At 50.1% G+C, this 27,971-nt stretch overlaps 1 protein-coding gene across 1 annotated transcript; it reads left to right on the forward strand.

Moving 5' to 3' along the window:
* Positions 1-14: 14 nt before the first annotated feature.
* Positions 15-27,971, forward strand: SAG (S-antigen visual arrestin). The gene is made up of 15 exons (XM_026491672.4): positions 15-846; positions 5,054-5,114; positions 7,091-7,135; positions 8,810-9,003; positions 10,580-10,639; positions 12,076-12,152; positions 13,078-13,213; positions 14,150-14,234; positions 16,269-16,341; positions 18,331-18,468; positions 21,507-21,584; positions 22,500-22,523; positions 24,060-24,115; positions 27,310-27,325; positions 27,743-27,971. The coding sequence occupies exons 1-15, from the start codon at positions 772-774 to the stop codon at positions 27,846-27,848; spliced, it is 1,224 nt and encodes a 407-aa protein (XP_026347457.2). The 5' UTR covers positions 15-771; the 3' UTR covers positions 27,849-27,971.

A 27,971-nucleotide genomic window follows, 5' to 3' on the forward strand; every position in this document is an offset into this window, starting at 1 on the left:
AGGGGCCAGCCGCTTGCCCCGGAGGGACAGAGCCCCTCTCCTCGCCTCGCCTCCCGGGCCCATCTGACTGGCTGCACAAGGTACATGACTGCCCCTGGCCCAAGGCTTCTCAGACCCCGGGGCAGGCAGAGGGAAGAGCAAGGGGCAGGACGATGGGTGTTTTCCTGTGCTCAGTCGGCCCCAGTTTCGCCTTTTCCATGTGGTTTCACGGACTTTGCTTGTTAACGAGACTCGGTATGCTGAGGTCCAGACAGCTAAGACGGCCTTTCCACTGCACGTCATGCTGGGCAGCAGTGGGAGAGTGGGACAGGACTCCTGGGGATTTAACATATTTTGAAAATGATATTTGTGAAGTGGTATGGTGTGGTTTTGGGGAACCTTTCCTATTCTAATTGCCATGGGACATGGTTGTGATAGAATTTTAAATCCAATCTGGCCAAGTGTGCTGACACCAGAGGCTAGTCAGGAAGTCAGACTTTCCAGGTGAGGTTTACTAAGAAATGTTTGAGGCTTATTGGGAAAAAGAAAACACACGTTCTAGAAAAAGCCCCCCACGGTGTCACACACACTAGACAGAGGCCTTATTTCATCAAACATCGGTATTTAAGCAGATACAAGGAAATGTCTACTGGGCGCGCGGCATCTCACATGTAGGTTTTATACCCAGAATGTTCTCGACCGCACATTCAGCATCATTTTACCCTTCTGCAGCCCACTGACGCCTGACGCACACCCCGAGGTGGAAGAAGCCAGCTGCCAGCAACACATACCATGGCAGCCAGCGCGAAGAGCAGCAAGTCTGCACCAAACCATGTGATCTTCAAGAAGATCTCCCGGGACAAGTCGGTAAGTGGTACAGAAAGGAGGGGCTTGATGGAAAAAAAATTTTTTTTAAAGGAGCTTTTTCAAGAATAGACACGGGGCACCTGGCTGACCATGCAACTCCTGATCTCATGAGTTCAAGCCCCACATTGGGTGTAGAGATTACTTTAAAAAAAAAAGAAAAGAAAAAAGAAATAGACACGATCAACACCAAAATCCTGAGAGGTTGTGTTCTGTCTCTATTTGTGATGAATGATAAACGAGACATAATCGAATGGCTGAATTGCACACATCACACATACAACTTCTTTTCAGTCTTCTAAAGAACTTAGCCCTGAGACCCTTAATTTTCTCCTTGTCTCTTGTCCCCACCCCCTTACTTCCAATTTTATTTTTTTTCCTAGCTGGCCTTGAACCAATGACTTACCATTTCAAACACTGCTTTGTCGATACTAATTCGCGGGGCCCTTTGTCATCTCGCTGCCTGCCTGGGGAAAGCCCCAATGCTGGACCAAGGCAGCCCTACCTTCTGTGTGCCAATCCCAGCCGCCATGCTTCCAATCCTCAATGGGCCTCAGGGCCACTGGGTAAGGGAACACACCCCAGCTCCATGGCTGCCAATGTCCTGGCAGCTCGTGTGCTCGGCAGAGGTGATGCCACTGTTGGCTCCAGCTGGGGCGCAGCAGATGGTCTAGATGTGCCCATGAACTTCTGGCATGAGAGGCCTGACAGAAGGTCACCCCACAGCCTCCATGGATGGGGTCTTCTTGCTCCATTCAGTGGCTTCTTAGGGGCCGACAATCTAGCTCAGCGCCATCCAACTCAAGCTGCAAATGTTATGTTAAAGCGTGTAGCAGCCACATTAAAAAAGAAGAAACAGGTGGAATTCCTTTTAACATGTATTTTATTTAACCCAGTGTATCTAAAACACTATCATTTCAATGTGCAAATGATATAAAAGTTATTGATGATATTTTACGTTCATTTGATAAGTCTTCAAAGTCTGGTCTGTATTCTCCATTTATAGCACTTGTCAGTTTGGAATGGCCATATTTCAAGTGTCCAGAAGCCACCTGTACCTAGTGGCTACTGTATTGGACAGGGTGGATCTAGATCACCCTTCTGGTTCACTTCTGAGACCTTCCCGCAGAAGGGGTTGAACTTTTGCTTTCAGAGGCTCTTCATACAATTGACTCAGTCTGCTCTTTACTCAAGCACCTTAGCCCTGGGGACTGTTTCTGTTACTGAGTCAAGGTGCAGGACACAGAGAATCATCATCAGCACAATTAGGCACTTACCCGGCACATGCAGTTCTGAAAGTGTGATTACCTAATCAAGGGACTTCTCAGAGCTCTATTTTCTGTGCTTTGTAAACCTGAACTTTGGACTTTTCCTTTAGGGTTTCTCAAATGATAAGCCTTTGTTGGGCCCAAAAGAAACTCTCTGATCCTCATAGTACAACACAAGAGAAACGGGTTTGCACCAGGCACTCTCTGCCCTTTCGGCTCCCAGCTGAGGAACTCCACTTTGGAGTGATAATTTGCAGACCCCTCAACCATTGATTCCCCAAACTCTCTCCCAACTTTGTGTCTTCCCACGCAATTTGTCTTGACTTCTGACAGAAGAAGAGAGAAGCCACTCCTGCCAGGCTGTATCATTTTCCCATTTTTTTCTTCCTCATAACTATAGACATCCTTTGAATCAAGAAATTTAGAATTTTTGTATATGGGGGAAAATCCATTCGTTAATGTCTCACATATTACGACTATTCCAATTGCAACCTCTTTATGGCTCCAGGCATGGTGCACCAGGAGCCCTGGGCCCATTTCTCTGTGATTCTCTCCACTTTGCCCTCTGCTGTGATCTTCAGCCTCCAGCTGGTGGCAAGATGGCTGCCCTAGCTCCAGGTGTCTCACCCTCACTTTCTTCCTGAAGAATGAAAAAACTCTTGCTTCCTGGTGTCTCTTCTTAAGAGTGGGAAAATATTTTCCCAGTAGCCCTCCAGCAGACTTCTTTCATATCTCATTGGTCAAAACTGGGTCACATGCCCACCCTAAATGGATCAGGCCAATCAAGAACCATCCTCTGGGGCTGGCCTCCTCTTAGCACGGGACCCCATGGGGGATGGTGAACCCTGAACATAATTGGCAACTTGTATCCAGGAAGAAGGGAGCTTGGTTTGTTGGTTGAGCAAGCAGCAGGTGGGCTGCAGCTCCACATTGTTCAGCCCTACTTCTCTTCCTGCTCCTGCCCCTTCCTTTCCCTTCCCTCCCCTTCCAATTGCAGCAGAAGACATGCCTTTGCTCCCATCGGAGGTTCATGCTATTTACACCTGGGTCAGGGTCCACCTCCTCCCCAGAGCCCCCCACTATCAGCCTCTCCCTCCCTACCAGTACTTTGCCTGAGCGTAAAAACAAGTAGGGACCTCATGCATCTTAAAGACAACAACCAACAAACTCCCCTTGACCCTATTGCCTTTCCAGTTCCTCTTCCTCCACAGCTAAAGCTTAAAAAAGAAGAAAACACACTCTCTCCACCTACCTTCAATCTTCCCTCCTCCCAACCTCCATCACATGCCTAACTGGCTTTCCCCTTGTCCATTCATTCTCCACTTTGCTGCCGATGTCTTCTCCTCCATAAAATGGGACTAATTCCTATCTCACAGAGTAGTTGTGGGTTTTCAGTGGAAGAATGTAGTCAGTGTTGAGCTTGGCGCCAAGCTTAAAATGCTTCAGCGTTGGGGGCGCCTGGGTGGCTCAGTTGGTTAAGCATCTGCCTTCGGCTCAAGTCATGATCCTGGGGTCCTGGGATTGAGCCCCTTGCCGGGCTCCCTGCTGAGCAGGGAGCCTACTTCTCCCTCTCCCTCTGTTCCTCCCCTGTGCTCTCTCTCTCTCTCTCTCAGAAATAAATAAAATCTTTTAAAAAAATGTTTTAACATCTTCCTAGAGTCTTTAAGGTTGGGTCCTGTAAGACCCTTTCCGGCATCAGCCTGTATCCCCCTTTGGTCCATTCATGTGCAGATGAAGCCATTGGTTCCAGAAGCATTCTCTTGATTCTGGGCTTTGTATACACTGATTTTATTTTTATTTTTATTTATTTTTATTTTTAATTTTTATTTATTTTTTGGTCCAGAAGACATCCTCACACCATCCAACACCTACTTCCTTCCCAGCCACCTGACTATGTAGTTCTTTGGGTGCTTCCATATCAATATTACAAATAACCACGCAGGTATAGGGATTTGCTCCAGGATATCTGATACGAGGGGGTGGAAATAGATGACTGAATGCCAACAGAAATGATTCTGGGAGTTCATGGATGTAAGAATACGAATTTAAGAGGCTTAGGGAAGAAGGGCCTAGGTAGAGTGTATGCAGTCACTCACTGGTGCCCTTTGCAAATGTGGATTAGAATCCTGTTGTGCACCAGGTACTGTGGTAGAAACTTGGTGGCTGAAAGATGAAAGAATTCCTACCATCAAGGCACTCATAGTCCTGTGGCTTAGAGCAGTGAGTGATGGTGAACGAGACCCGTGCTCTCCCACAAAGGAGGTTGGCCAAGACCTTCACTGCTGAGGACACAAAACAGGAAGAGGACCGAAACAGCAGTCATTGCCCCCCAACTCCCCCACCTCTCTTGCTCAGAGCATGGGTTCTGGTGTACCTGTCTGGCAGCTCGCCTGGTAGGATTTCAGGAACTCTGGAACTCCTGCCTCTATGCTCAGTTCAGAAATTCTTCTAATGAGGAGGGCAAACCTTTCATTCACAGCCAGAAATAAGAGGCTTAAATGTTGGGAGGAGCCTCAGTTGCATTAAGTGTAACTTTCCACTAAAGTGTTATTAGTGAATTCAACAAGTCACCTGGTTAATGTCAGACCTGGGCTTGGTGGGAAAACGTGGAAGAACAGAGACCATCCAAAGGGATCGGAACACTTCCTTGGACCACATTTATGGGGCTGAGGAGAGAGTGCAACTTGCCTGTAATCCATAGTCTCCGCCCACAGCCAAGCGGGGAGACAGGAGGTGATGGGCAAACTGCAGGGAGGGCAGCAAGTCTCCTCAAGATTAAGCAAAATGTGTCAGTTGTTGCCAGGTTTGGGGTTTTTTTGGTTTTTTTTTTTAATTGTTGCTGATTTTTTGTTTTGTTTTGTTTTTGTTGTTGTTGCTGATTTTTAACATGAACGTGCTAGTGTTGTTTGGCCACTTAAAATCCGCATCTGTTCTTCCTACAGGTGACCATCTATCTGGGGAAGAGAGACTATATAGACCATGTTGAACAAGTAGAGCCTGTGGGTAAGTTGAGTTTGGAGTAAGATTTTAATTTTAATGCTGGTTTTCCTTAAAGCCATCAGACAACTGCTACTTTTGTATTTTTTCAAGTTGGCTTCGCTGATAATCTAATCAAAGAAATGCAAATTAAAACATCAGCGAGGTAGCCACTGGCTGACTGGAAACAATTTCGGAGTGTGGGGGAGACAAAGGACTCGTTTCTAGACTATATAAAGAAACTCAGCAATAAGAAAGACAAAATCCAATTAGAAAATGTGCAAAAAACGTGAAAAGCAGTTTATCGAAGAAAATATATGGATGGCAAAGAAGCCCATGGAAAAATGGTCAACATCATTATCCGTTAGGCAAATGCAAATTAAACCACAATGGATCAAAATATCATTATATACCCGTCAAAATAGCTAAAATAAAAAATAGTGACAATACCAAAAGGTGGTGAGGATGTTGAGAAACCGGATCATGCATCCATTGCTGGTGGGGATGTGAAATGGAACACCTACTCTGGCAATCAGTTTGGCAGTTTCTTTAAAAATTAAGCCTATACTTATCATCTGACCCAGCAATTGCTTTCCCAGGCACTCATCCCAGAGAAATGAAAACTCACATCTACACAAAAACCTGTACGCGATTGTTATGGCAGCTTGATTTGTGATCGCTCCAAACTGGAAGGAACCAAAATAGTCTCTCAATAGGTGAATCGGTTGAAACGAGCTGTGGCGCATCCGTACCGAAATTCTACTCAGCAGTCACAAAGAACGAGCCCCTGATACACGCAACAGCATATGGACCCCCAGGGCATTATGCTGAGGGGGAAAAGCCAATCTCAAAAGGCCATATGCTCTATGATTTCACTTAGATAACAATCTAGGGATGACGAAATTATAGGAATGGTAAACTGATCAGTAGTTGCGGGGGGTGGGGAGGCGGGGCAGAGGCAGTGCTAAGGATGGATGGTGGGGGAGGGGCTGACCCAAGAGCTAGCTCTTCCGTGAGGGAACTGTCAACTTCCACAGGAGGTAAAGTGACTTAGAACTGTACGTGCACTGTACCGCGTCAGCTTCCTGGCTTCGATATCGTGCTACAGTTATCCAAGATGTAACCATTGGGAGAAACTGAATGAAAGATACACAGGGACGTCTCTGTACTATCTTTGCAACTTCCTGTGAATCTATAATTATTTCAACTAAAATAGCTATTTTTCAAAGGAGAGAGTGTAAAAAAAACCTGGCATTTCTAGGCACTTGAGAATGAGAATGTCCCTGAGCAGAGCGCTTTCTGGAAGGTCATTTGGCAGCATGTCATCAAAAGCCAAATCCAGTTCTACTGTTGACTGATACAAAGATGTATCTGTAAGGATGTTCATCACAATATTCATGATAATGGGGGAAATTGGAAATAAATGCCCTAACTAGAGGGGGTTAATTAATTATGGTACGTCCATTCGATGGAGCCACATGTGGCCATTAAAATGATGAGTACATATTGTGTGTGTGTGTGTGTGTGTAAGAAAAGATGTTTGCAATATATAGTTGTATGAGAAAAGCAGTTAACTGAACAGTATGTATAGTGGGATCTCATTTTTTTAGTAAAAACATCCATATAAGTGTATATACATTTAGTAAAAAAATTCTGTGCCAGTATCTTGACAATGGGGATCTCTGAGTGGTGGATATTTGGGCGACTTTGTTTATTCTTTGCTTAACTTCTGTTTCTAATTTTCCTATAATGAACATGGATTACTTGTGCAATTAGAAACTATAGAGAGGGGCGCCTGGGTGGTTCAGTCGGTTAAGTGTCTTGACTCTTGATCTCAGCTCAGGTCTTGATCTCAGGGTCGTGAGTTCAAGCCCTGCTTTGGGCTCTGCGCTGGGCACGGAACAGCCTTAAAAACAAAACAAAAACTACAGATAAATATATAAAGAAGGCCTCTGGTCTCTTTCATCTTCTCTGCCCTCATTGCTCTCTCCCTTTTGGTTTAGATGGTGTCGTGTTGGTGGATCCTGAACTTGTGAAGGGAAAGAAAGGTGAGCTGGGCTTCTGGTCCTCCCAGGAACAGGTCAGGTCTGGTCTCTGGGGAGGAGAGGCCGGGAAGCAGTGGGTGCTCTCTCGCACACCCATCACTGCCAGGCCCTGTTACCCATCACTGCCTCGTATAATCTTCAGGACACTGTTTTGTTCACATTGGAGCTCACTGTCCCCATTTCTCAGATGAAGGTAAAGACCCAAGGGAGCCACTTGTCCAGGGCAGCAGGATAAGTAAACGGCGGATGGAGTGTAGAGCGCAGGTCTGTGGGCTCCATCAGCTGTGTGCGTGCCCTGTGCCAGTGGCAAAACTCAGGAGGGCTCTTCGATGGGTTTATCCCAAAAGGGGGAAATCGAGCTTGCTGGAAGGTTCATTTTCTTTTTACACTGACTGTGCTGGTTCTGAAGGACAGCAGCACAGCCTCCTTGCAGATCTCTGGCAGCTGTGATGTGTGGGGCAAGTAGTTTGGTACTAATGACAATTGTGTAAACTAGATTAGGGCAGACCTGAGTTATCCTTATGATAACGTCACTGAGTCAGTTCCATTCTAACTATGCCTTTTTGAGTGGTTGCTACTGGCAACCACAAGGAATGATTCCCAGCCCTGGATGTGTCCATGGGAGCACATCAGATGTCGGGCCGTCAGCACTGAGGGGGCATGGCAGAAATGGGGCTGAAAATCACCTCTTCCGTTGCCTCTCAGTTCCTCCTGGGTGCCGTGCTTCTCTCCAGCACCTGGAGGAGCCTGGTTTGAGCCCTGAAAGCCCACGCCCTTGGCCGGAGAAGGGCACCTGCTCTGAGGGAAAGGAAAACAGTGTCCAGTGAGGGAGGCATAAGGCCAGGTCATCTCTGGGCACCTTCCTCTCACAAACATTGGATAAGGGACAGGCCAGCCATCAGTGGCTCTTCTAGGCTTCGTGGTGAAGACACAGACAAAATCCACAACCAATGACTTCTAGGGACTTGGGGGGGCCACTTCTGCTAATGCTTTCTGTTCAAGAAGAATGCACATTGTGTGCTTTTGTTTACCCCATTAAAGACTGTTATAAATAGTCCTCACCCAAAACCTATAGTTTCGTATAATCCTTTCAGTCCACTGTAGGCACAGATTATGTCTGTTTAATCAGGTTGAATTTTCAGAGGTGGTGACTTAGAGAATGCTTGATGAGTTTCTGAGCAAGGTGAAAGACGCGTTTCTGGGATTTGGTTGCTTCTCTTCTCTTTGTCCACGAGCCCCTATCCCGCTGCTCTGGCCATCCCCTGTCTGGCTTGGGTCTGTCTTACTCCCTAGCACTGTTACCCTCTGCTTATCACCTTCACTCTCTGTTAAAAGCCTCCTGAGGTCCCCAAGCAGGTGGGTCCAGAGAAGGGGGTGGTGGGATGGAGCACACAAGGGGAGTCTGTAGGCAATATCTGTGGTTCATGGAGGTGCCTCCCCGTCCTCTGACTCACATACGCCTTCAGAGTAATCAGCACACCCCAGGGAAGGTGCTGGATCTCCAGAAGTGTGCGGCCTGGCTGGGTGGCATGGTTCTCAAACCCCCTCCCCTCCCGAGGCTGGTGGGTGGGCGCTGCGGAGGGGCGGGCAGTGGCCGGGATCGCTCTGTGCTCACCCGGCCAGGCGGGGGCGCCATGCCTACAGGGCAAGCCAGCCCTCCTCTCGTCTCCCTTCCAGTGTACGTATCTCTGACCTGCGCCTTCCGCTACGGCCAGGAGGACATTGACGTGATTGGCCTGAGCTTCCGCCGGGACCTGTACTTCACTCAGGCCCAGGTGTTCCCACCTGTGGAGGCCACCGGGGCCCCCACGAAACTGCAGGAGAGCCTGATGAAGAAGCTGGGGGGCAACACGTACCCCTTCCTGCTCATGGTGGGTGATTCCTCTCCCCCCCAGGTCCCTGCCCTGATTCCTTTGCCCACAGCACCTTGCAGTGTGACCAGGAGTGAAGGAGAGGGGACGGAGCAATGACTTCACATTTGCGGGCCTCCAAATTGCATCCTTGGAGGAAATTCTAGATTGCACGGGCTGTGATTGTCTTTTTTTAAGTCCTTGAAAATAGCCTCTCAGCCTTTGAAGGCACCACTTCAACCTACGGTTTAAATATTTCCCTTCATCCGACCACCTAATTATACGGGCTTGTTATTCCTTCACTTGCACATCTATAAAAAGAAAGACGTGCCCCTCGGTTGGCCCGGACGAGCTCTAAACATGAAAGAGCTCCCTGCCGGACAGGAGATCGTACTGAAGTCAGAAGTCGCCTGTGGCCTTGACGGCTGGGCCGTGGGTCACTAGATGAACAGCCCCATCTCTTGCCGGGGGAGTCCCGGCTACCCGCGGTGTCTCCGAAAGACTCGGGCGTGAACTCAGTCTGGGGAAGCTGCCGCGACCCTCTTTACTGGCCTATTCGAACATGTGTCTTAAGATTATCCATTTCTCCAAAGTTACATGGGTCAGCCTTATCAGGGAAGGAAATTGTGACACAGCTGCAACACGAATGAACCCTGACAACATCAGACTGCGTGACAGAAGCCAGATACACAAGGACACCCGAGTGTCTGATGCCAGTGGTCACGTGGGAGACCCAGAGCAGTCAGATTCAGAGACGCAGAGCGTGGAGTGGTGTTCGGGGAGTTAGCGTTGCCTGGGGGCGGAGCTTCAGTGCGGGCGGTGGAAACCTTCTGGGTGTGGATGGTGGGGGTTATTGCAGGACAGTGTGGATGTACTTCACGCCACTAAACAGTACGCTGGAAACCTGTCTTACGTTGTACGTACTTAACAATTTTTTTTTAATCACTTAAAAATCATTTTTGTGGTCCTGCGTGTTCTCATGATCTGGTACTGGGAGTTTGAAGTGACATCACGTTGTAAAGCTAACATGCCAACACGTTTCAAAAACCTTAAAATTGTGATTTTGACCTATAATTCCCTTTCTAGCAGCATAGCCTGTGGACTTAATTGGATAAAACTGTGCGGAGGTGGCTGAAGAAGGCTTATAGCTACGTTGTTTATTATGGCAGAAAAGTAAAGTACCATTGAATGAAGCGCCAGCCAACAGAGGGGGCTGGCTCAATTAAATTTGGTGTTAATGAAGCCTGAAGAATGGCAGAGCTCACGGTGCAGAAAAATGGTTATAGTGCATTCTGAGGAGGTTTAGAGCAGGGGTGGGAGCAAAGCAGACAGCAGGACACGTGGCATCATGGGTCTCGATTCTGTAACGCACACACGTGTATGTACATATTTGTGTGTGAGGGAGCCCACAGGACACTTGGAAGTTCGTATTCATGATGTTACTCTGGGTATTGGTAATACAGGTGAACATGGTTTTTTGTGGGGTTTTTGTTGTTGTTTTGTTTGCTTCTCCTTCCTTCTCCCAGTTTTGTACATCAAGTGCATGTTACACGTGGAGTAACTGCCTCTGAACGAAAGGATTTGTTTCTTCCCACAGTTTCCTGATTACTTACCCTGTTCGGTGATGCTGCAGCCAGCCCCGCAAGACATGGGGAAGGTCAGTTCCAAAAGAAAGGCCATGGATTCATTCATTCCTTCACATAAAATAGCCTTTTGCTGTGGGAATTTCAAACATGCCCAAAAGCAGAGAGATGTTATAACGAATCTGTTGCTTGTCTTCAGCAGCTGTTAGCCAGGACGGAGCCTGGGGACGGAACAGTAGTCAGTCCCGCCCCTTTTGGGTCCCACAGGTCACTGGGGAGAATCAGGCAAAAACGAAGTAACAGGTGTCTCCAGGGCCCATCCAAGGACGGTAGGCACTCTGGAGAACAGGAGGCTGGTGAGAGGCTGGTGGGGTGGTTGTTCGGGATGTTTAAAGAAGGCCTCCCCAGGAGGGTAAAGGTGAAGCCATGCTATCCCAGGGGAGAGCGTTCCAGGCAGAGAGGGCACGCTGCCTGGTATGCTGGGCCAGGTGGAGCAGGGCAAAATGGCCAGAGCAGGTCAGAGGTGTGGAAGGTGCGGGCCCCATAGATTTTTTCAGTGAGCGGGGAGCCACTGGTGGGCTCTGAGCAGTAGGTGCTGACTTCAGCTTCCCAAGGGCACCCTGACCATGGCACTGAGAGGGTTTGGGTGGTCCAAGCACGAGCGCCTCAGAGGGGAGAGAAGCAAAGGAGCTGAGTGTGCGCCGGGAGGAGCCACCCAGGCGCCCCTCATGCTGGTTTATTTTTAAACTAGATCTCAGAATTGTCATGATTCCACGGCTATAGAACCAATGAGGCTGTGGCTCATATGCCACCGTCAGTACAACTGACTTCATGTCCTTTAGCCAATTGCACTTTTTCCCTTGGGGCGGTCAGTGAGCACGGTGCCCACCCCCCCCCCCCCCGCTGTGCGGTGGTGCGCAGACATGAGCAGGCTGGGGAGGGGCCGCGCGGGGCGGATGCATTTGTTCCGCCCACACAACATACTGCTATTGAGTCAGTTTAAAAATCAGAAGGCTTTGCCCCAAATTCCATTTCCAGCTTGTTTGCGCAAGTTGGAAGAGCTGCCAGCGCCGGGCCCCCGTTCAGGCGGGGCCACGCCTGGGTGCAGCCGACCAGCCCTCCAGGGTTGGCGGCCAGTGTGGGCAGTCGTGGCCCCCCTGCCAGCCCCATGAGCACCTGCGTCTAGCCCCTGCTGTGGGCGGGGTGACCTCAGGGACATGCATGCGGGATCACATCTAGAGGGACGGCTAAATGGAGGCAGGGAGGGCTGGACACCGTACGTGATGTCCCTGGGAGCTTGGGGCCACAGCGCGCTCCTCATCCTGATGTCAGTCTTACGTTTTTTCTTCATGTGGCAAATCTAACCTTCATGGGGTAGCCCTCGAAAGGATATGGCTAAGACAGAAAGATGAGGTGCCACATAACATCCCTGTGGGACGTGAGACCCCATCCCAGCTCCCGGGAAGGGAGGTGCTGACTGAAGCCTTGTCTCTTCTCTTGCCCCCTGCAGTGCTGTGGGGTCGACTTTGAGGTCAAAGCATTCGCCAGGGACAGCGCAGAAGACGAAGGGGACAAAGTGCCCAAGAAGTAAGCATGTAGCTGTGGGACATGGGGCGGCACCCAGGGTGGGAAGCAGCCCCTCACTTCAGCTCCGTGCGGCGGAGCTCCCTGCACAGGGCTGCGTGGCCAGGGAGATGGGGCCCACCCGCGAGGAGTCAGGACGTCTACACATGGGGCGGGGTCAGTGGCTCATCATTTGGGGGAAAAAAGGAAAATGGCCCAGGAGCTAGCAATCTCAAGGTTCACATAAGCCTCCAGCCGCCCCTGGCTTCCCTCTCTCCTTAGTTTCCTTCTTCTCGGTAATTCCTCTACTGTGATAAAATACACACAACGTGAAGTTTGCCGCTTTAACCGTTTCTGAGTATGCGCTTCGGAGGCATAAAGTACGATATCCACTGTGTTGTGGGGCCATAGTTACAGCACTGTCCGCTGTCCGCACCCCAGATTGTCTACACCCAGAACATTTCATCACCCTGAGCAGAGGCTCTCTGCCCGTCAGAGACCCCTTGCCCTCCCGCCCTCCCGGGCCCCAGTGTTCACTTTTCTTCTTGTACCTGAATGATGTTTTCCATCGTGCCCTCAACACTCTCCTCACGCTCAACACATGCACGTGGAGGCTTGCTGTCATAAACAGCACCTGAAGGAAGTCACGTTTGTGGAGAGCGTGGCAGCTTGTCACATGAGGCACACACAGCCCCCGCCCACCCTGGGCTGTGCCCTGAGAGCTGAGGGTGACAGTGACCTCGAGCCCACGCCAGCCAGCTGGTGAAACCTCAGAGAAGGGACCAGAATACAGGTCCTTGAGGCCCTCCCCCACCCCAGCATGGGGTCCCTCCCTCCTCTGGTTCCCCCGTCCTCCCTGAAGCATCACAGCATGAAGACAGAGAGGCCTGGACGCCCTCCGAGGGGGCCCGGCGGTAAGCCCAGACCTGTCCCCGCTTGTCGTCTGCAGGAGCTCCGTGCGTTTACTGATCCGGAAAGTACAGCATGCACCAGCGAAGATGGGTCCCCAGCCCCGAGCTGAGGCCGCCTGGCAGTTCTTCATGTCCGACAAGCCCTTGCACCTGGCTGTCTCCCTCAGCAAAGAGGTGAGCCGCGGGCTGGCACTGCGCCCCGTGTGGGAGCAGGCCTGGGGCCCACTCTGCCACGGGTATGTAGCAGGTCATCTGTGTCTAGGCCATGTTTGTAAATAATTGGCTTTTTCTCATAATTTGGAGCTAGTAAAGGTGACCCTTAGCAGAGGGTCACACTGGCCACATCCATGGCACTGCCAGTCCTGACCAACGAGGGGGAAGGGTGGTAGTTTCCACATACCCCTGAGCCAAGCCATTTTTGCCCCCCCTGTGGCCCCCACAGGTGTCATTTACTAGCTCTGATGGGTGTAGTTTTGCAAATTGTTTACTTCCCTGGAAAATGTAGATTTCCATGTAATGGTGGAGGGGTGACCGAGTCACGTGTGAATGTCGTCTCTTAGGGATGTCATGGTGAAGGAGGGTGAAGAACCACTGGCCGAGGCTGTCTTGGGTCCCTCTGGTCACCCAGGTCATGCACACCTGATGGCAAAGGCTCAGCGTACTGTGTGTATATGCATGCCCGTGCGTGCATATGTGTGCAAGGGTGTGCCCACCAGGGCCTGGATCATGTGGGAATCACTGCTGAGGAGAGCTCTGCCCCTGGGCTCCCCACTGATTCCCCTTCACACACTTATTCTGCTCCAATGGCCTTGTGATTCCACTCGGGACCCCCATGGCCACTGCTGCCATGACCCTCAGAACTGGGCATTCCAGGTGGGAGCACCCGTGCTCCACTCCTCCTTGGTCACCGCTGTCCTCCTTAGTGCGCCACAGACGAGGCGCACCGTGTTCCAGACCCTGGCTAAAGGAGCCCTTTATCTTCCTTGAAAGTGTGGGAATTCAGCCACTTTTATTCTGGCTAAAGGACTGAGATAAACCTAGAAAGCCATGAGATTAAAGATACCACCACGCTCTGTTCCACTTTTCTGATTTACCTGCTAACTTTTTCAGATCTATTTCCATGGGGAGCCCATTTCGGTGACCATTACCGTGACCAATAACACAGAGAAGACAGTGAAGAAGATTAAAGCATTAGGTAGGAACTTCTCAATACGGGAAGGCAGAGTCTTCTGGAATTTCTCCATCTGGTCATATTTCCCCAGGGTTTCTCTTCTGGGTGGATAAGGCCCTCCTGGGTCTTTGGAACTGCCTGTTTATCTCTGTTGCCATGCACAGGAGGAACCTAAAGGAGGAAAGACCCTCAGGGGTCACCTCATCCACCTCAAATCCCGCTTAGGGCTGTCTGTTGTCCTGAAACAACTTCCCTGACAGGCTATCCTCCATCACTCCATGCTGTGCCTTCCTGGTTGGAGCCCCTTGCCAGATCCCAGGGGAAGCCACAGGAGTTTTCTTTCTCGGATCAGAATTAATTTTTGTGGACAGAGGCAGCACAGCGTGGTGGGAAAAGCACTGGATTGGGCACAGGGGGCCTACTTTGTGGGCTCGCGCCGTGTGAGTCCTTTCTGAATCCCAGCTGACATCACAGCACTGATTTCCTGGTCTACCTTCCTGGGTTTTGTGAGGCTCCAGGGATTGGAGGCTGGAAATGCGTTTGTAAATGGTAAAGCCCTACTGTGTCTGCTGCTGGCGAGTTACCACGATGTGATGGCCAAGCCTTGCGTGATACCACACACAAGGCGCACCCTGCCTGCGGTTCTACCCCTTTCTTCAGCTTGGAGGTTGCCCACATACAGGGCCTGGTCTGATATCATGGTTCTCTAGGGGCTACATAAAAAAGACAGGACAGAATGACCAGGCAGGGTGACCTCTGAGTTCACCACTAGCTCAAACAACGCTCAATGACTAAGACGAAGTCAGGCTTATAATGTATTATGGTGACCAACAGTCCTGGCTTGACCAGGATTTTCTTTTTCTTTTTCTTTTTTTAAGTTTTGTTTTTTTAAGTAATCTCTACACCTGTCGTGGGGCTTGAATTCTTGACCCCAAGATCAAGAGTTGCATGCTTTTCTGCCTGAGCCAGCCAGGTGCCCCTTGACCAGGATTTTCGGTGCTAAAATGGGCTACTTCCAGGCAAATCAGGATGGTTGGTCACTTGTGTCACACACCACTTTCCTCTTTCCTTGTGTATGTGCATCATAGATGAGATTTAGGAGTTTCGATGCTTGCGTACTGAAGAATTATTATCCCGTTTTCCTGATGCTTATGGCTTTGTCTTATGTTGGCGTAGTTGATCTGGGTTTGGTCTCTGTAGGACCTGGTATTATTTAGCATGTCATGTGTAGTGTGCAATACAGTGTTCCACAAAGTAGCACAGTTGAGAAAGTATCATTTGATACTTCAATTTTAAGTTATTTCTCAAGGTTTTATGAGTTCTCACATCAAACCCATTAATTTTTGAAAGAAGCCAACATCTGAAGCAAGATGTTAGTAGCTTTCTATAGGCTAGGCACTGTGCTGAGTTTTTCACGCAAATTGTTTCTTTTACTCCTCAAATTTGATTTTAGCAGAGATTAAAAATAATTTTTTTGATCATCAGAACAACTGTGTAAGTTAGATGCAGTTGTCACCCCATTTTGCTGATGGGGAAATTGAGGCGTAGAGGAGCTAAGTGACTCACCCCATGGCTGACAGCTAAGCTGGGATTTGAGCCCGAGGAGTCTGGCTTCAGAGCCCATCTTCCTACCCATATGCACGAGTCAGGTCTATGCTGCTGGCAGATGGTTTCTAGCTTGGACAACTGGAAGGAGGTGCTCATTAAATAAGATAGTGTTGGAAGGGGCGTGGGTTTAGAGAAAGCACAAATGGTGAGTCCCGGGACACTTGGAAGGATACCCAGGGGTAGGTTCGCCGTGGGCTCAGCGGAGAGGGGTCTCCTAGGAGGTGCAGTTTTAGGGAGTCTGGCTCATGGGTGCGAGCTGCCACAGAGCAGGTTATTGGTGAACAGGAGTGGTTTGGGGACAGAACTCAGAAACCCCAGCCTTAAAGCCAAGCCTGAGAAGTGCACTCCAACAGCATTAGAGAGGGAAGACCCACCGTGGCCCTGGCAGGCGCCATGCCCATGCATGGAGGACCCCACGTCGAATCACCCACCCCTGTCCCCCCTTTGCAGTGGAACAAGTGGCCAACGTGGTTCTCTACTCGAGTGATTATTACACCAAGCCGGTGGCCCAGGAGGAAACACAGTGAGTAGCTGCTTGGGTTTCTATTTCTTGGGTGGCTCAGGCTTCCTTGTCAAGTTCCCCTTTCACTCATCCTGAAGAGGGGAGTAGAATGCTTCCTTTCCTTCCCCTTTTCTCACTTCAAGGGCTGCAAAGAAAGTTAGCATCTCAGTTCTGTTCTCATTCATAAGAGTTCCCAGAGATCTCACTCACAAGGAATGATGGAAAGGAGAGAAATAAAGATTGGAATGTCACAGTGGGAACAGCTAGAACTTTCTCTTGCTCCTTGGAATAAGTCCATAGGAATTTGATACGATTTCTGCCTCCCGGAGAAGGCAAGCCCAGGCGAGGGTTCTCTGTCTTTTGATCTTCAGCTCAATTTGAAAATGTGGTACCATGACAGCCAGAGTCCGGTGATATGTCAGTTCTGAGCCCGGCGTCATGAACCTTTTCTCTCCCTTCATTAGACTCGAAAGCAGAGGAGTATCCTGTGATGATGGGATCTTCCCGCTGCAGCCAGAGACCTGCCTGGTCTTGCTGCATGCTTTTCATTCACACACAGGTTACTGGGGGTGACGCCTCCCCCAGAGAGGGTCGCTCGGGCAGGTCTTTTCCTCTTTGTCTCACTGATGTGTCCCAGCACCGTTGTACGCTGCTGAGCTACAGGAAGGGGGCCGGTGAGGAAAGACAAACTGAGTCAGCAAGAGAACATGACGTAAACTTTAAAAGACAATTTTGGAATAAACTATTACTCAAAGCAGATCTGGACCCAAGTTTAAATATAGGTCCAGAGGGGAGGGAGGCAGGAAGGAGCCGTAGCTCATCGGCTGCTCGCTTGGTGCTGCTGGCGGGGGTCTGTTCTCCCTGCAGGTGCAGCCTCACACGTCCTCGGGTCCCGGGTCTCCCTGGCTCACCTTCTGGCATATGCTCAATGATGAAAGGAGAAAATGGTCCCTAGCTGAGGTTTTCCCTCAGAGAGCCTATTATCTGGACTTCTTTTCAGTAATTTGATGCATTTTGGACCAAATGATTCCCAGGATGCTGGCGACCATTGGAGGGTCCCCCCAAGGGTGGGAAGCAGTGAGTCTGAAAGCTGAGCTAGATCGTGCTCACAGGTCTCAGACTAGAAGGCGCTCAGAAGGCTGCAGAACCTGAGTCATTGTCCCCAAACCCTGGGGCTCCCGGGACCCTGGGGCTGACTCCTGGGCCGTGTTTTTAGGGCCACTCCCTGCCTTCTCCTGCCTGGGTACAAGGAGGGAGGATGTGTGGGGCGTGTTGACACTGGCAGCCGGCTGGCGTGGACGGCTCTGGGCGCAGGTGTGGTGGCAGGGTGCAGTGAATGGCAGGCCACCTCTGGAGCCCCCAGGAGCCAGGGAGGTTCCCGAGTTGGAGAAACCCTCGCCGCTGTGTCCCCAGCTCCATCCCCGACCTGCAGACCCACAGTTTGGCACGGGTTCCCTGTGCCTGTCAGAGGCTGACACCTACCACCTGACCAGTGACCCAGTGACAGGGCAGAGCTGGGAAAGACAGAGCATGTGTGCCTTGAACCAAACCAGCCCGGTCCGCATGGCTCACAGAGGGCCCCACCGCGTCCTCCTCAGCAGCCTGATCCTACCGATAGCCAGCTCTTGCTGACAGGCGACGTCCAGCTGAGGCTTCTTGCTGGCCCTGGCCAGATGGCCTGCAGCCCATGGCATGGGTGCGAAATCTTAGGAGGAGACTGCTGTGGTCCCTGACCCTTGTGTTCGTCAGTCTCATTTAGCCCCACAGAATACTCTAGATTTTCAGTGACTCAGAGGAAGACGAGGGACTTGCTGCCAGCCTGTTTTGGGATGTCACTAATATTTCTCCTAAGGCAAGTGCACAGATAATCTGAACCACCTTCCCTGTGAGTCACAGGGAACTTGGATCCTGGAAAGTGCTTGATGGCAGATAGGGTCTCATGGGACTGATGGTGGCTTTATGGCCCTAAAAATAGTTAGCCAAATATCCTCTCTGTGTTTCTTCCTACAGAGAAAAAGTGCCACCAAACAGCACTCTGACCACGACGCTGACCCTGGTGCCCTTGTTGGCCAACAACCGTGAAAGAAGGGGCATCGCCCTGGATGGGAAGATCAAGCACGAGGACACGAACCTCGCCTCCAGCACGATGTGAGTCCTTGTAGCTCAGGAGACAGGCCCCCAAGACTCACGCAGAGGTAGTGCTGGTGTGTTCCCCTCTCGTCTCACCCCCGGGCTCACGGGCTCACATGGAGCCTGACGGCTGTCACTCCAGGTGCAGAGGGCAGACTCAGTGGCCCAAGCAGGGCCCATGCTCCCTCCCCTGGTGCGACGTGGTGGTTACAGCAGTGGGCTCTGGGGGCAGTCTCCTGCCAAACCCCGGCTGCACTGCTTACCGTCTGGGCTGCCCTGGGCAGATTATTTGGGCTGCCTCAGAACCTCAGTCTTCCCGTCTGTTCAGTGGGGTGCTGCCTTTTCTCATGTTTATAAGGATTATGGGAGACAATCCATGTAAAATGTGGTGCTGGGTACACAGTGAGCGCTCTAGAAATGTCAGCCATTACCTTCTAAAAATATCATTAGCTAGTGTAGTGCCCTAAGCACAGAAACTGAGTAATGCAAGGGCGCCTGGCTGGCCCAGTCAGTAGAGCACACAACTCATGATCTCGGGGTCATGAGTTTGAGCCCCACGTTGGGCATGGAGCCTACTTAACAAATAAAAATTAAAAAAGAAAATAAACTGAGTAATGCAGGTGGCTGCATGCATGATGGAAACGTCATTTATTCATTTCTACCAGGAAAGGTAAAGAACAGGAGGTCATGATAGCTACAGATGTCAATTAAATTTCAATGAACTAAGCACTGCTCTGCTGACCCCAACTCAAAGAACCACTGGCTGGATTTCGCCAGCAGATCTAGCACAAACCGGAGGGAGGCTTCAAGGTCAACTATCCACTGCCACTTCTAGCCATCCTTCGAGGCTTCCGTTCCCGGAGCATGTTGGTTGGTGAGCGCTGAGTGCTTGGGGGAGAGCTCGAGGCCCACTCCCTGCCATCCCCCGTGTGATGCCCTGGGGTTCCCTCCATGGGCCCAGTAGGCCACCTGCAAGGGGATGCCATTGGGAAGAGGGTCTCCTGTTTGACCTCCATGACCCCAGAGCTCAGCAGCACATGTTCTCCGAGACAAGAGTGGGGTCAGCAAACATTTGGCAGGAGGCGGAATCATGGGAGTCAAAGAATTTTTTGAGGATAATTTGCCAAGTTGGTCTGTTCGATTCTAAGGCACTTTGGTGAAGCTCTGGGAGAGCGACTGGCAGGTACGCTGACACTGGATTGGTTTATTCCAGGGTGTGGCCCTCGAGACCCCAACAGTGGCACAACTCGTTTGTAAAAGCGCTGTATGGTTTGTGGACTCTTTCACAACCATGTAAGTCTTCCACACTTTTGTGAGGAAGGCAAATTTATACTCATTTTATGAATGAGGAAATCAAAGTTCAGCCAGAAGGAGAGGCTTGACTAAGGTGTCCTTGTCGGTTAACGACAGAGCAAAGGCCACTCCTAACCCCGAGTCCCTCCTTCACCCCCAGCTTCAGGGCTGCCTTCCAGGGCCCTGGAAAGTGACAACCACAGCAGAACCCGGATTAGCCTATCTTTGTGTGTGTGTGTGTGTGTGTGTGTGTGTGTGCGCGTGTGTTTGTGAGAGAGAGAGAGAGATTGAGAGAGTGAGCGAGTGGCGGGTGTGGAGAGATTCTCCCATTCAAGGAAGATGGCGGAGGGGAGGCCTGCAGGGTATTCTCAGGCATGAGATGAAGCACATTCTCCCCCCAGCTGTTTGGACCCCGTGCAGTATAAGTCAGACAGTCAATCCTAGGAACAGGGTGGGGTCTCAGGCTTGCATCCCCTTTTAGTCCCCTTTGGTGTCAACCTCTCTCGACTGAGTGACCACAGTCCAGGATTCTAGATAAAGGCATTTGCCCTCCATAAGGAGCTCCAGGCACTAAGGAGCCGATGGAGTCTCTGGAGGGCATTGTGGCCCTGGGAGCAATGTCCAAGGTGTCTCCCATGAAAGGGATCCCTGGGCTGGGGTCCTTGGGCCCAGAACCTGCCCCATACTCTCAGACCTTTCTCAGACCTCTTAACACAATCATGCCCTGCCTTCTGCCTCAAGCCTTCAGCTTTCTTGGCCGTGTTGTCTATTGTCACTCACATTGTTGTAGCTATTGTGTCATGATGTTTTTCAGACCTTAACTCCTGTGACTGGGCGTCCTGAAATACTTAATGTCCTGGCAACGGATGGCATATGAGATAATAATGTGTTATAACGCCCAGCACAGTGCCTGTCAGACAGTGGGAGCTCAGCACCTGTTAGTAGAACCTGGAAGGGCAGTTTTTATGGGGGAAAGTTAGACTGCACCCTCTTTGGGGACACAGGCAATGGCCTCATTCACTTGTGTTCATTCACTTCAACAAGATGCTGGGTGCTGGGGCCAGAGCACAAAGGAGGGAGACCCATGCTGATGGCAGGTGGCCAGGAAGGCTTCACAAAGGAGGGTCAGCTTCAACTTGAGGTCTTAGAGAGCAGAGGAGGAGGGCATTCCAGGCCGGTGTGTGCCAAGGCTGGCGCATGGGAGACCCTGGGGCATAGCAGGGCATGAGGTGGCAAAGGCAGGCAAAGGCCAGCTCACAGATTGCCTGCCAGGCCATGCTGAGGCTTGACCCTGGGAGAGCTCTCTGGCTGCAGAGTGGCTGAGAGCTCAGGGAAGGGGCTGGGCCTATAGGAGGTAGGTTACTGAGATAATAGGAATAGCCTATGGAGGACTCAGTGGTTGGCCAGGGTTGGCAGGTGGGGCAGAGGGAAGAGCCAAGGAGGACGGCTCGGGGTTGGAGGGGTGTGTTTCTGGCTCACAGGCAGGTGGATGAACATCAGTGGAGACAGCAGGAAGAACCAGGAAGCACACTCTGCCCTCTGAACTTCCAAGGGGGGAAATGCCAAGCTACCATGCAGGAAAGGAACCCCCTTCCCTGACTATGGAAAGTTCTAGGATTTTGACAGCTTGGTTGAATTCACCAGTTCCTTAAGAAGATGCTCCCATTATAATAGGCTTGTCTAGAGGTGAGGGGTTTGCTCATCCAATCTTTGCTTTCTGCTGCTCCTCTGCAATCTTCCACTTTTCCTTTCTGTTTGAGCAGAATAAAGGAGGGCATAGACCGGACTGTCCTGGGCATCCTGGTGTCTTACCATATCAAGGTGAAGCTCACGGTGTCAGGGTGAGTGTCCAAGAGCCAACGCGGTGGGCTCTGTCTTGGCCTCGCCCCGTCTGAACTCTTCCTTCCCTGAATGATTGGGAGCCAGCAAGGAAGAAAGATCTACACTTTCTATGGATGACCAAGTAGATTTTGGGAGAGATTCTATTTGTCTTGTGGTTGATTCTGTTTCATCTGACATCACGTGGAAAAAAGTAGAAGGAGCAAACTCTGCCAAGTTCTGCTTGGCGGAAGTGCCTGCTCACGTGGTGGAAGCTGACATGCAAAAAAGGGAAATCCATTTAGTGCTACGTTGCCCTTCAGGAAAGAATGGCAGCTGCCGAACAAATTCTCCGTAGATCTTCATTTTTGCATGGTAGGAGGGAAAGAACTTGAATTCTCATTTTTCTTTCAAATCCCATTGCCAAAGGGTCTGGCCTTTTACCTTGACAAACCATCAAAGGCAAGTCCATGCATGCATTCTGTGATTCTAAGTCAGTAAAGAGGTCGCCCCGTTTTGCCCGGGGCAACAGAGTAGTGCGTGGGTTGATTTCACAAATCGTGGTACCCCAGTTTTGTAGTTGTAGTGTTTTTCAAAGTGCGTGGCATTACCTTTGATTTTCTCCGAGAGGATCTAAAACTGTAGTTTCTTTTAGTAGTCAAGATAAGTAAATAGCAGGTATTCCACAAAGACCTTGTGGTTTGTTCTTGAACATCAGGGCTTAGACCTAAGTGATTCCTCTTTTCAGCTAAACCACTTGAGAAAGAGATGATATCACAAGTAGAGAGGAAGAGTCAAGTTGAATATTAGGGGATTGCGAAGATCCTGTAAGCCGTGAGTGCGGAGTGTGCCTGGGACACGCCGACCTCTGAATAATGGGAAATAAGGTCGTGCTACCATTGGAACACTCACCAGCCCTGTTTGCTTTTGTTTCCTAGCTTCCTGGGAGAGCTCACCTCCAGGTAAGCCTCATCACCTTCCTTCCCTGTTTGATTCTCGGGATATCACAGGGAACCAGTCTGGGGTTCAAGATAGTCATGGTGAAACCTGGTTTGGTGGCAGTTATGCTCAGAGGTGTTATGAAATGAGGCCCACTGCCTTCCGGAGGCATTGTGTGAATGTTGCCTAATCGCTGTGAGGCTGGGGATGTTTCCTTGGGACCGTAGCTGAACCTCCCCTGGGCAAGGACACACACACACACACACATACGCTCAGAAAACTGGCATGCTCCAGGCAGCTGCCATTGTGTCTGTGGGTCTGAGTGTCTGTGTGTATATAACATGAAGCTTACCACCTGGACCATTTTAAAATGTACAATGCCGTGGCATCAAGGACATTTAAAATGTTGTGCAACAGTCACTGCTCTTTGGCTCCTTCGTATTTTTACCACCGCAAAAGGAAACCATAGCCATACCTATTAAGTGGTCTTTGCCGTTCCCCCCTTTTCCTGGTCCCTGGCCACCACTAAGCTTTCTATCTCTATGGATTTGCCTCTTCTGGATATTTCATGAAAGGAATTGGGCGGTATCTGTCCTTGGGTGACAGGCTTCTTTCATTGAGCATCACGTTTTCGGGGTCCACCCGTGTTGTAGCCTGTGTTAATACTTCATTCCTTTCTATGGCTGAGTAGTATTCCATGGTGTGGACAGACCACATTTGGGTTCTCCATCCAGCAGCTGGTGGACATTTGGGTTGTTTCCACAGTTCTGCTGTTGTGACTAGTAATGGCTACCTTTTTCAAATCGTGCCCAAAGCATGAGGCCTGAAGCCATGTTCGAGGTATGCGCTGACCTTTGGGACTCCTTCATCCTGGCTCTTACCGTCTCCTTCCCTCACACGGAACCCAGAGCCCATCTGCGCTGGGGTCTGACCGCAGTCACCTTGTAGACAGATGTGCTTTGACCAAAGCCGTAACGTTGGGGTAGGAGGTGGTGGGTCCTGGGTGAAGCAAGGAGAGACCCTTGCTTTTTCACTCCTTCCTTTCCGTTCTTCCTTGGTCCAGATTTGTCCTCTGTTCTCCTCCCTGACCCCTTTCCTTCCTTCTTTTGTATAAATTCCAAGTCACCCCGAAGCCCTTCAGCTTCTGGAATTTGGCGGGCGCTGCTCATTTCTCCTCTCTAGCAAGCGACTAGGTGACTGTTGACTCAGAGCGAACACATAAAAAGTCGTGTACATTTTGGCAAGGTTTTTCCCCCAAAACTATCCTTTCTCTGGGATTTCACCTCTCCTTTACCCACCGTAGCACATCACTGGACCTAATAACCAGGAGGAAGGGGAGCCTACAAAACCTAGCTGTCTCCGCCATGCCGAAGTGAAGTTTCTGGACCACATTCCAGGGAATACACTTAAAATTCCTCCTTGACCACTTCCTGATTTCTGGTTTGTTTTGAATCTCGCTGAATCCTCGTCCAACTTGGAATCTCTGCAGCCCCCACTCTGTTCTGTGTGCTTTATAATCCCGCGTGTGTCCTCACCCATCTGCATTCTCTTTTTTCCAGTGAAGTGGCCACTGAGGTGCCTTTCCGCCTCATGCACCCCCAGCCCGAGGACCCAGGTCAGTCACGCGCTGTCTTGGCTTTCTCGAGTCATTTACTACTTGCAGATTTCTTATTTATTCATTGCTGGTCGTTCCTGACCACAGCCCCGGTGGACATTGCCAGGTGCTTATCACCCCCACGGTGGCTCGGGGCCAGGCCACAGAAGAGTGTTCATCTCCTCATCCGCGAGCCACAGCCTGTCCACTTCCAGTTATCACGTGGACGACAGAGCATCCCTGCTCTTGGACATGGACTCTCTTGTGGGGTTTTATCAGGGATGACTTACAAGCAGAAGCCCTGATGGGAATAGAACTGGATCGAGATTTAAAGAAAATTTAGGTGAAAGATACATATGCGAGGCTGAGGCTTTTGCGTTTCATTTGGAAACATTAACAGGCATTCACAAGATGAGTATTTTTGGCAGTGGGGATTGTGATGAGAGTACAGAAAATACTAGGAAAAAAGGTCACGCCGGGTTCTTGACGCCTTGGATCCTTTGAATTGCAAATCCATTGGCTCTTGTGTGGATGTCTGCAGTAAATGGAGCGATGGTTGTACAACTCTGCGAATATAGTAAGAACCACTGGACTGTGCATGTCAGTGGGTAAATTGTGTGGTATATAGAATTAGAGCTCGATATGGCTTTTAAATATGTATTTTTAAAGATTTTTATTTATTTGAGAGAGAGAGAGAGAGCAAGGGGAGGAACAGAGGGACAGGGACAAGCAGACTCTGTGCTGAGCGTGGAGCCCCATGTGGGGCTCAATCTCACGACCCCGAGACCAGGACCTGAGCTGAAATCAAGAGTCGGGTGCTCAACTGACTGAGCCACCTAGGTGCTCTGATATGGCTCTTTTTAAGAAAGTAAATGGAGCAGCAAAAAAAATATGGTGTAATCCTAGAAATTCTGGGGGAAAATTCTCCTCTGTGTTAACGTTAAGCTGCTTCGTTGGCAGGAAAGGAAAATGGACCCGTGTGAAAGAGAACCCTCTATAGGTATAGTAACAAAGAATATTTCAAGTAAAAGTGCCGTAAACGGGACACTTGGCTGGTTTAATTGGAAGAGCTCACAACTCTTGATCACAGGGCCATGAATTTGAGCCCCATGTTGGGCACTGAGATTATTAAAAAAAAAAAAATTGTATAAACAAGCAAGATTTATTTTTCTTATATATTATAGCTTTTTGTATCTTGATCATGAAATGGCCTTTAAGATTATTTATTTATTTATTTATTTGAGAGAGAGAGAGAGAGAAAACACAAGCAGGGAGGAGGGGTAGAGGGCAAGGGAGAAGCAGACTCCCCGCTGGGCAGGGAGCCCGACACAGGGCTCGATCCCAGGACCCTGGGATCATGACCTGAGCCGAAGGCAGACGTTTCACTGACTGAGCCACCCAGGTGCCCCATGAAATGGCCTTTAAACACTAGAATGAGCCCCCCTATTCATTTTGGGTTTGTCTCAAAGTATTTTTCCAAATATTCTGGATGCAAATAGTCAGTGTACTTTGGGGAAAAAGTAGTCTGACCACATTTTTCTTATTTGTATCTGCTGGTATCATTCAGATACTATTTTTTAACTATGTGAGATTGAGATGCATTCTGGTCCCTTTCAAGGACATTTTAAAAGAATATTTTAAAACCATGACCTGAGGCGATGCCATCATTTATGCCAGACTGTTTCCTGGAGCTGTGAACAGACTTTTCGCCTTAACTTGGGGGAAGTGGGGCTCTTCCTTTTCTGGGTATGACATTTTCATGTTCCAGGCGTGATGGCCCTTCCACTGAACATACCGCAATGTCAAGACTAAATGAGGATCTTTTGTCCTGTGAGATTTCAGGGAGAAAGGACAGATCACCCCGTGGCCTCAAAATTCTGAGTTCCTGAGATTGGAGTCATAGGACTTTCATTCACAGGAGTGCTCACATCTTACTTGCCTGGTTCCTGGCCCTGAGCCTAGATAGGTAGACTAAGCAGAAACAGGGCTAAGCTGTCGCTAAGAAGCTCAGCCAGGGCCTGGGGCCGAGTAATTTATACCGAATAGTAAGCACCACAGAAATGCTACCAAGTTTTTATTATCCGCTCTCAAGGGCATCTACAATGGAATGCAGGTGTTGATTTGATTCTCTTTCAGGCTTGTGGTCCCAGGTAGTGTAATTATGCTAGCACATGGGGGCCCAGGATGGTTCCTGCCAGGGGGACTCTCCGTTGGTCTCCTGTGGTTAGCAGCCTGCACAGACACTTCCCTCCCAGCGCCTGAGAGATGAGAGCCGAGGCTCTCCATCACTGTGGTGCTTCCGAAAAACCCTCTGGAGCTGTTCACTCAGCTCCTGCTGGCTCACCACTGAGGGCTACAGGACTTTACTCGGGCGGCAGAAAGCTAAAGGAACACACGGACAACGACAAAGAACCACTCAGATGAATAGCAGTTAATCAGGGGCTGCAAAACATACCTGAAAATATAACCCAACGACAACAACAAGATGATCACCGTGTGAACAGAGACCAAGCCCTGAGGGACCCGGGAATGGTTCACCAGTTTGAGTGCGCCCCCCAGCCATGGGAGGTGCTGGTTAGACATCCAGTCCGAGGACTCGCCCCTTGTGAGCCGGGCCTGAAGGTGTGAGATGGGCCCGGAGGGTGGGTCATCACCGCACCTGGGACTCTGCTCTAGATGGAGTCCAAAGGACACGAAGGGAAAAACGCTTTGAAAAGAGAGAGCATCCCAGATGTGGGGGTATGGCTTGTTGTGGTTGGGGAGGTGAGGGCGATGTGTTCTGTAAAGGAGGCCGGGGTGCCGATGTGCAGGGAGAAAGCCTCCCTGGCAGCTGGAAAAGGCAAAGAGGCAGGGAGTACATGCAGTTGTTGTGAAATGCGCGTATCTAGGCTTCTTTCCCCTCCAACTAGAAAGTCACCAAAATAAGACATTTTCCAGGTGCAGCTATCACACAGAATTTATGCTGTTGGGGGCACCGGCGTGGCTCAGTTGGTTAAGCCTCTGACTCTTGATTTCAGCCCAGGTCGTGATCTCAGGGTCGTGAGATCAAGCCCCACATTGGGCACCATGCTGGACATGGAGCCTGCCTGAGATCCTTTCCCTTTCTCTGCCCCTCCCCCTGCTCACGCGCGCTCTTTCTCTCTGTCTCTCTCAGAAGAAAAGAAATAATTTATGCTGATGATTCTCTCTCTCTCTCCTTTATTCCATGCTTACAGCTCTGGCAAAGGGAAGGTGAGCCACTGCCCTGAGTTTCCCTGTGTTCCGTGCCTTCCTCCCCGGGCACAAACCGGCTTTGGGGTCTTTTTGTACACACTGCATGCTCCGAACACATCCCAAGGCTCTGGTTTCTCCTTCTGCTCCCTAGTCCTCTGGCTTGCACACACACCTGCATGTGCACACACGCACACACTTGGTTTTGCTTGGCGTGTGTGTCTGCTCTGTGGGTTCCTTCATTTTCTCTTCTTCGTGTTTGCTAAAGAGATTTTACATGAAAAGCTGTGAGGAGAACGGCTTGGTCCCATGCCGCATCCTGTCGGAAAATCTTGATCGCTTCCTCTGTTGCAAAGGGAAGACCAAGGATCTTGCTTTGCTGGAGCTGCGAGCTTCCAAGAGCGTGTCATGATCAAAATGTTCTTCGTTCTGTTTTAGTTTTCAGGATGAAAATTTGGTTTTCGAGGAGTTTGCTCGCCAAAATCTGAAAGACTCGGGAGACACTGAGGACGGGAAGAAAGACCGGGAGGCCGGGGATGAGTGAAGAAGGCGCTGGGAAGCGGGGTAGTTCACAGCACGATGAGCCACGCTCCACAGTTAGCCCTTTAGTTACGCTAAATGCCAAAGTGTGAGTCTTCCTCACAGAAATAAAGTTCGTTGTGCTGCG

Source organism: Ursus arctos, unplaced genomic scaffold (assembly GCF_023065955.2).
Source record: "Ursus arctos isolate Adak ecotype North America unplaced genomic scaffold, UrsArc2.0 scaffold_1, whole genome shotgun sequence".
NCBI lineage: Eukaryota > Metazoa > Chordata > Mammalia > Carnivora > Ursidae > Ursus > Ursus arctos.

What these genes read in the sequence shown, in the direction of transcription:
- SAG (XM_026491672.4), top strand. Translation starts at nt 772, where the DNA reads ATGGCAGCCAGCGCGAAGAGCAGCAAGTCTGCACCAAACCATGTGATC. An exon ending in CGTACCCCTTCCTGCTCATG is followed by an intron (nt 9,004 to 10,579) that starts GTGGGTGATTCC and finishes TTCTTCCCACAG; the next exon opens with TTTCCTGATTACTTACCCTG. An exon ending in CCCCGCAAGACATGGGGAAG is followed by an intron (nt 10,640 to 12,075) that starts GTCAGTTCCAAA and finishes TGCCCCCTGCAG; the next exon opens with TGCTGTGGGGTCGACTTTGA.